The following is a 9,608-nucleotide window of genomic DNA, read 5'->3' as shown; positions in this document are numbered from 1 at the left end:
CCTGCTAGTCTTATTGGTATCGTCTTCAATTGCTGTTCTATGTCCTGCTAGTCTTCTTGATATTGTTTTCAATTACGGTTCTATGTCCTGCTAGTGTTCTTGGTATTGTCTTCAATTACGGTTCTATGTCATACTAGTCTTCTTGATATTGCCTTCAATTGCTGTTCTATGTCCTGCTAGTCTTATTGGTATCGTCTTCAATTGCTGTTCTATGTCCTGCTAGTCTTCTTCATATTGTTTTCAATTACGGTTCTATGTCCTACTAGTCTTCTTGAAATTGTCTTCAATTGCTGTTTTATGTCCTGCTAGTCTTATTGGTATCGTCTTCAATTGCGGTTCTATGTCATACCAGTCTTCTTGATATTGTCTTCAATTGCTGTTTTATGTCCTCCTAGTCTCTCTCTCTAAGGTAAAGATTGATTGAAATTTTTCGATTTAAGAATAAGCAGGTGTCATTCACTTAGGTTATGAAGGCAATTGGTCATAAATAAAAGGTTATTCAAGAAAGATTCCTTTATTCAGGGTACATGTAAAGTACCAGATTCAAGTTTAGTTTTTTAATGGAATACAACAGACTGCAATGGTAAACCTATAACAATGAAAAGACAGGAATTATATTGACCATACAAAATCACATCTCACTTGATAATTTTCAATGTATAAATAAATATATCACATTTTTTTGTATTAAGTTTAAGTAAACGCCCATACAAACACATATATTTAGATATATGTATATATGTAAATATTATATGTGTATACATATACACACATATAAATATGAATATCAATAAAACAATATATATAATATATATAAAACATATACAGTATGCATAATATATATACATACAATTCTTAGGAAACACATTTCTTGTCCAAATACATATAGTCACCCTCAGATATCACATGTCTGTAGAATATATACATATTTTTTACAAAGTACTTGATTTTTTTTATTGACAGAAGTTAAGATTTTATATCACTGAAACAGAATAAATTATGCATTTTTGTTCAAGTCTCAAGTTGAATGAGTATTTTTTGCTACGTTTATTCTTAGAAGAGGAGGCTGACCTCAAATTAGTGATCTCCATCACAAAAAAAGTACAGATCTGACTATAACAATAATCTAGTTAACATAACTTATGAAATTAACTAACATATACTAGTTTCTCACTTTTGAAAGGTCACCCTCTTCTTTTCCATAACTACTCCCCTAAGTGCATTGATATGACAGTCCTCCAGTTTATACTTATGGCATTCACAAATAGATGAACGTATACTATCCTTGGTTTTGTATTTATACATGAAATCATTCTGACTGATATAAACAACAAGGTGGGCATTTGGAAGGCAGCCATTCTTGCTCTTCATTATGAGTGTGTCACTGAAGAGACAAGTGAAGATCTTCCTGAAGGGGTTGTGAGAACTGTCGACGGAGAATGCCTTCTCTAGCTGCGTCATCCGGTCCACGTGACTCATAATACTGATAACTTCGGATCTGTGTTGAATGGCCTGAATGTCACTGATAGCCAGACCATTGAGGAGATTCACTATGACCAGCAATATTAAGAAAACGAAAAGAACCATCAGGAAGTGGGTCGTGACAGGGAAAGACGAAAGGGGGAGATCGCTGTACTCCATCTCTCCGGTCGTCATGATGATTGTCTTCAGCAGGGATTCTGGAAATGTCTTGAAGTCCTCGCTTGCTTGGAACATCAGATAAAAGCTGAAGCTAAACGCAAGGATGAAGAGGAAAAATAAGCATATGAACTTTAGAAAGTTCCACGCTACTGCCTTGAACATGGTAATGTAAACAGCACAAAGGCGGCGCTGGCCCAAATGAAATATGAATTCCAGAAGAGAAAAGATCACCAGCCAAGCAGCAAGGTCCATTTTGATACGAGAGTTGAATGGCATACAAATCAGGAGAACTACCAGGATTACAGTGATTATTTCAGTGATGTTCTTTGCTTCTGTAATATATTCTCTTAATGTTTTCATCATAAATAGCTGGCTAACTTCCCGTAAGAAGATTGCCAGAAGTAATAATGCTGCAAGGGTCATACGTAATGCATCATTATTTTGAATGCTGTTTTCATTCTCAGGTATTTCTAAAGAAGAATGAAATATGGAAATATATGTTATAAGCAACATAAGAAATATAACATGAAAGGCGCTGTTCAGGTGGAAAAACTTTTTTATTTTCATCCATTTAAGGAATACAAAGATGTTGATCAGTGGATGCTCTAATATATCTTTATCCTGGAAAACATTAGCAAGTGAATTAAGAAATGTCATTTCTTTGGTTTCACAATTTTCATGATCAGTGCTTGTTCTCATCATTTCATAGTTGATTTTTATCCAGTAGTCTTTATCTATCATTTTCTTTTTCTCATCAAACTCTATACAACTATCTAAAATCTGTAACATGCCTTCTTTGCTTATATACTGCATGGCACATGCTCCAAAAGCATTTAGAGCTGTTGAGTTGGCTCCATTCTTCAATAATATGCTGTAAGCTTTTGCATCATCACACAGAGCAGCAAAATGTAAGGCTGTGTTTCCGTCACAATTAGTTTGATCTATATTAATGTACTGCTTCTTTTCGAGAAGTATTTCAAGGCAGTGGTAACCGTTCACAGGATCACTATCTTGAGGATTTGAACACATCACTGATAAATGAAGAGGCGTCTCACCTACCTGGTTACACTCCTTAAGAGCCCCATCCCTTAAATGTTCCAGCGTCATAGACCGAACCAGAAGCTGCAGAGATCTATGATATCCATACTTAGTTAGCCACAATACTGGTGAGGAAAGGTTACTGTTATATTTCTTAATTGGAGATGCTCTTTTATTCAGCAGCTCGACGACAAAATCATACAAACCACTTCTGCAGGCAAGCTGCAGTAATGTGTAGCTGCCATGATTTTCATCTAACGTAACTTGCATTTCAAGCCCAGAATTTTGAATCGTAGCAAGTGTACTTTGGAAGGCCTTTAGATTTCCATCTATCATCTCTTTCAGTAACATATCAGTTGAGGTTGTATGGCTCAAGGTAGAGTTATCTGTGGGACCAATCTCTCTTAGCCGGTTCACCATATAAGACCAACCGTGTAATTCAGCCCGATGAAGTGGTGTAGACTTTGATAAATCTAGTCGATTTACATCTATTTTTGGGTGAGCCAGTAAGAGATCTAGACAGTCCTGAAAGTTTTGGTCAGATCTCCAATCGCCTTTTGGTAAGATGTGAAGCGGTGTCTGGCCGAGGCTATCCTTGACGTTGGGATCCGCTTCTGCTTTGAGAAGGATTCCCAAAATCTCTTTCCAACCCATCATCGCTGCATAATGAACTGGGTAGATTGTGACTATATCCTGAAATAACCAATACTATGATATGTATAAAGAGATAAAAAAATGGAATTATTGATAAAAAAAGAAAGAAATAAGAGGTGAAGCAAAAGCATTTTTTACTAGTAATAAAAAAAGTTACTGATCCAAGAAAAATGCATAGATATTATTTCACAAATAAAGACATTTTATGAGCAGGAAATAGAGTCAGGATATTAGATCCTTCCCCATTAATGGGAAACTTTCAAATTGGACTTAGAAGAAAGACATCATAGGAAACAATGAATAATCCAAAGACTTAATGTTCCAAGTAGCAGAGATGGTTAATCCAATGTAAAGTAAGATATTTCATTAAAGGGTACCGTTTGTTTAAGTTTTCTGGCACTTCACCACCATTCCATGGAAAGTTGAGAATTAAGGCGTATTTTGTACATGAAAATTGTGATAAAATCAAAGAGGAATTTATAGATATATTTCATAGGACTTACTATGTTTCAGTAAGCTTGCAATAATTAGGGACTTATTTGATGTATAGAGTTTCAGGCATACCATATTAGTAATGGATAAGGCAAATAATCTACAACCTGCCACATTAATAGAACTAAACAACTTAAGTCCGTGTATCATAATCGAGAATTGAAACTCTATTAATCTTGGCGCATAAAATTAATTGGCTTTGGAAGTTTAAAGAGCTGTAAGATGGAAAATCTCTAAATATCAAAAATTCAAGAAAAGTTAATATTTGACTGAAACATTTTGTACACATAATGGATTAGTATTGCTTTAAAAGCTAAGATATTGACGACTGGTGAAATCTAACAGAGGCTCTTTGCGTCAATAGACTTAGGAGGAGATGATGATGATGACGATTAACTTAAAATCTGAATTTTAATTTGGTTATATATTCATTATCTTTAGTCAATGTACTTAATTATAGTTGTGTCAACGTCTTAGAATAGTTATTCATCCATATATCATTCTCTTAATGACTACATTTGAAAGATACTTATAATTTTAAAGGGTGGTATATCATTACTTTTCTTGAAGATTATTCCACAATTTAGTCATAGGCAGGGATTAACTGTAAGAACACGGTGTAAGTTTAAGTTTTATGAAAGAAAAGGCCAGTCACTTAGAATAGAATTAAAAGCTTATCTTCTCTTACATTGTGGATGGTATAGTTTTGAATGGTCACACTTACAAAAGAAATCATAAAAAGCATGTAAAAAACTAACAGACCAAGAGAGAATGAAATTATTCATATCAGAAGTAAATGAATAATAGTCAAGACAAAATCAGAGGTAAAGGACATAGTCCAGACAAGATCAGAAGGAAATGACATAGTCCAGACAAGATCAGAAGGAAATGACTGATAGTCCAGACAAGATCAGAAGAAATGACTGATAGTCCAGACAAGATTTGAAGTAAATGACCGATAGTCTAGACAAGATCAGAAGTAACCATAAAGTTTAGAAGAAGACGGAAGAATTTGTAATTATCAATTACAGAGCATTCGGTTGATTTGGATTTTAATTTTTATTTTTATTTTTTATTTTTTACAGAATGAATGGCTGTATGAACTACAGAGGCAGACCAAACGGAGACTAAATAAGAATAGGAGACTGATGCAATTAAAAGTAAACGAAGGTAAATTATCAAAATTTTCTTTTGTTATTTATTATAAGGCAGTAATTGTAAATTTTCATTACTTATTTCACAGTATACGTAAATTGATGGTGGAACAACCAAAATGGGACAGGGAAAGGAAAGGAAATAATTAGTTACATTTATACATTCGTCCACAATTCATTAAAAAGCTGCATCAAAACGAATCAGTTAACACAAAGGTTTGGGTTTAAGGGTTAAGGGTTAAGAGAAGTAATCCCTTCCTCTTGCACCTGAAAGTTTAGATTGAAGAGATAATTCGAGTAAAAGTTCACCCAAGTGTTACTTGAACCTGCAACTAGCTTAAGGGGTCTGTTTAAGGTGAAAAGGATCTGAATCATGTCCAAAAAGCCAATGAGTGAATGACGTTAGAGTCCTAAATATTAGAAGGTTTAAACATTCCTAACGTTACACTTACCAGACGACTGGGAATGAAGGAACAATTGTTGGTAAGGCAGCCCATGCAAAGATTACCCAAAGTTGCATCGGTAGTGAAAGACAGAGAAAATTGGTCCAATGTTATGAAGTTAGTTTAAGACTGGAGCAGATACAATTAATTGCAATTTCATCGCATCAGTTGAGAGCTGTATTATAAATTCACCCCTCCCCATGAATAAAACAATATTTAGCACAATTATACCTTAACCAATTTAGAGTTGAAATTAATCTTCAGTAAATTCAAAAGGTAGAATGGTCCAAACAGTGTATCCACAAGAACAAACACCAATAAAAGTTCTCACCTGCTGAGACAGATCGTCTCTTATCAATGGTGGCAATTCGACAGACTCCACACTGAAGACTTCGTCTGCACTGTGCGTGAAACAGCCATTTACTTCCAAGGGAGTCAAGTGATCCAGGGCGGATTTCAACGCCACTGCATCTCCTAGGGATGAAAGGAAAGAGTTAGAATAGTTTCTGCCGAATCAGAGGTTAAACAGGGAAGACCTTCTGGGAAGGTTCCTACTCAAGAATTAATATAGTGCTTAATGAAGCTCATAACCTAATAATACCGGATGAATTGAATCTGTTCTCATTACACAATATAAAGGTACACACACAATCAATCAATCAATCCATATATATATATATATATATATATATATATATATATATATATATATATATATATATATATATATATATATATATAGTTATTATCATTATTATTATTATTAATTTTATTATTATTTTTATTGTTATTATCACTTGCTAAGCTACAACCCTAGTTGGAAAAGCAGGATGCCATAGGCCCAGGGGCTCCAACAGGGAAAATAGCCCAGTGAGGAACGGAAACAAGGAACAATAAAATATTTTTAAGAAGTAACACCATTAAAATAAATATCTCCTATATAAACTATTAAACCTTTAACAAACCAAGAGGAATAGAAATAAGATAGAATAGTGTGCCCGAGTGTACCCTCAAGCAAGATAACTGACCCAAGACAGGGGAAGACCATGGTACAGAGGTTATGGTACTACCCAAGACTAGAGACTATATATTCAAATTTTCTTTTCGCTCTTACCTTGTTCTAAGGCTTCCATCATCTCTGCATGGTAGGTGTTGGAGCTTGTGACAGTCATCAGTGGGGCATTTGCAGAGGAATTTTTATCCGAGTGACCTGAAATATAACGTGGGTTGTTAGTGTTCCATCTCGTATAGATAAATAAACTTGGGACATACACACACACACGCACATGTATATATACATATATATATATATATATATATATATATATATATATATATATGTATGTGTATATATATGTATGTGTATATATGTATATATGTGTGCATGTGTAATATATATATATATATATATATTATATATATATATATATATATATATATATATAATATATATATATATATATATATATATATATATATATATATATATATATATATATGTTTGAGGCCTTTGTCCTGCATTGGACTAAAATCCGCTGCATTTTTGTTGTTGTTTTTATTGTAGATATACATACTGTACATGCATACAAATATATATACAGTATACATATATATATATATATATATATATATATATATATATATATATATCTATATATGTATTGCCTACCTGTGTGTATACGTGTATACATATATACGCAAGTGGAAAATTCCTTTTCTATTTACGTAGGATGCCAAGAGTATTACAGGTGTACAATGTATTCCTCTATGCTGTGAAAATATTGTTGAAAAATATATAATTTTGTATTTCAAGTTAAACAACGAAATTTACTGTATAACTCTGAAAGTGTAGTTTTGTGGTGACATAAGTTCAATAAAATAAATGACTAATTAATTGATTTGAATCATAGAGTTCAACAACGAGTATATTAAGATATTTTCTCAAATAAAAAAAAAAATATTTGAATAGCATAAAATGCAACAGATGGCACTTTTTAAAAGTAGATATATCTGGGGAGATATAATCATAATAGTGAGGTCGTTATAAGCATTCACTTTCTCTCTTGTGATAATCTAATAAAAATGTGCAAATTGTTCACATTTGGAATGCCGAGTAATACAATTTTACCAAGAGGACCTATTCATTGAGTCTGAATATTGTCTTTCGCCAGTTTTCCCTTGTCCAGATATTCACAGGAATCCAAAGATACTATCTAAATATCTATTTCTCTCCCTCTGCTTCCAAGCTTTGACATTTCTTTCCTACTTACTGTACGTTTGGGGTGTGTGTATGATAGCGGCCATCTTTATGTATGATTACGGCTAATTTAGAATACGGTAGTGTATGGGGGTCGCAGGGCTAATGGTAAGTAGGTAAGGACAAGGCTTGTACAGTAGGTTAGGTTATGAGGGAAAACTTTAGTTTAGTTGCTGTCCAATAATTCACACGGGAGGAACTGGCCGCTGATATACAAAGGTTCCGTACGTTTTTACCGAATCCTAAAATCTTAATTAAAGGCTTTTTGCTTTCCACTTCTTCAGGTTGTTTCTTTTGAAACTGGGATATATATATATACGGATTTATTAAGTTTGTGCAAGGAGGGATATTAGAAGGGAAATTGTGGAATATTACCTTGTCACGTTCAAGAAGATATTTCGAATGCTGGAATATTTTATTGCTATAATAAAAGACTTTTTATTTTCTCTCAGAAATTGTTCCCTTTGAACCTAGTATATATTGTATACGCATTGTACTTATTAATTTGGTAACGGACTTGTGTTGGTGCAAGGAGGGGCATTCAGAGATTGTTTCCTTTAAACCTGGGATATACTGTGTACGCATTGGACTTATTGAACATGGTGCAAGGGGGGATAGTCAGAGAACTGGGAAAACAAGATGGGAAGAAAGAAGCGAGGAAGGAGGCATAGTTCTTACGGGAATGAGGGGTATCATGTGGAGGATGGGGGTGGGGGGGGGGCTGTTGTTTATACACGCGTTGAGTGACGAGGATCCCCGGCGTTAGGATTCTGGGAATGAACGCTAGGTGGGCGTGCCCTTCTGCCAAGACATTGAATTAACCACCCACTCCAAACCCATGTATATTGACAATACATTTCACTTGGCTGCTTTATTTAAAGGACAAATATACCGTCCACAGGACGAGGTGAATAACAGCGTAAGAGTTACTATTTTTGAGGTTTCCCGACAGGAGGGCTTATGTCAACAAAATATCAAGTGGGAAGAAGCACAAGGCTGGCTTGAAACAAAGTTACACATCACTTCATAATGAAACCATGCAAGCAAAACCAGAATGTCTATATAATCACTTACCTTGCCAAAACGGCATTGTCCTTGTTATTTCACTAAACCGTGATTTGATTCCTACAAAGTACCACCACCGTATATCTCCCTTGCCAGGGAGAGGAACTATCCAAACTAAGACTCGTGGATCCTATTAACCTAAAGGGAACGCCTGTGACTAGGACCTTGAGACGCTCCTCCCATATGACGTCATCCACACAACACACAAACAACTTCCTAGTCTGGCGATCTGTGGCTTCAACTCGTCTCAATGGTCGAACAACTTTCCGGTGGGAAGAGAAAGTGAGTTTCGATGAGGGATTCTGAAGATAGACCGATGCTCGTTGATTTCTTTCTAATTATCTTAAATGTTTTGTTTAGATCTTGAAAAATAATCATGCATTTGCTCATCCTTGTCATTTAGCTTTTATGTTTATTTAACTTGACCCGGATCAATGTCTTTTAATAAGATCTATTCTGTATTTTCATTACATATTGTAAGCAAGAGGCTTTGCCACCCTGCCCGGAAATAGCAATCGAATTATTTCATCTTCTTCCGGGTAAGAATTAGTACCTTATAAGCTTAGCGTCTTTATTTGGTGACAATGATGTCACGTGAAGTACTTTGAAGAGGTGACATCAATTTAAGAACGACAAATACGTACTTTTATTCACAGATCTTCAAAGATTTCGTGACCATGAAAAGCAGGGGTAAACAGTGACGTCACTGGGAGGAGCTAAACAGTGACGTCTGAGGTGACGTCACTGGGAGGTACTGAGGTGACGTCACTAAAGAGCTGTAATGGTGACGTCATGTGACATGAGACGAATGTTCATTGACATTTCTAGGGGCTAGACGCACCGTCAAAAAGCCCCTGTCCGGAG

General features: G+C 34.9%; 1 protein-coding gene across 2 annotated transcripts; it reads right to left on the bottom strand.

Annotated features, from left to right (window-relative positions):
* Positions 1-645: 645 nt before the first annotated feature.
* LOC137615428 (transient receptor potential channel pyrexia-like) lies at positions 646-8,911 on the bottom strand. 2 transcript variants are annotated; one of them, XM_068345297.1, is made up of 4 exons: positions 8,754-8,911; positions 6,537-6,632; positions 5,754-5,896; positions 646-3,387 (listed from the first exon to the last, which is right to left on the bottom strand). In XM_068345297.1, exons 1-4 carry the CDS (start codon positions 8,767-8,769, stop codon positions 1,171-1,173), a joined length of 2,472 nt encoding a protein of 823 aa, XP_068201398.1. In that variant the 5' UTR covers positions 8,770-8,911; the 3' UTR covers positions 646-1,170. The 2 variants fall into 2 exon arrangements, with proteins under 2 accessions (XP_068201398.1, XP_068201399.1); XM_068345298.1 differs by having other exon boundaries at positions 658-3,372.
* Positions 8,912-9,608: the final 697 nt, after the last annotated feature.

This window comes from Palaemon carinicauda, chromosome 21, assembly GCF_036898095.1.
Source record: "Palaemon carinicauda isolate YSFRI2023 chromosome 21, ASM3689809v2, whole genome shotgun sequence".
In the NCBI taxonomy this organism is placed as follows: domain Eukaryota; kingdom Metazoa; phylum Arthropoda; class Malacostraca; order Decapoda; family Palaemonidae; genus Palaemon; species Palaemon carinicauda.
Note: the sequence above shows the minus strand (reverse complement) of the source record. Positions and strands in the feature narration are given on the sequence as shown.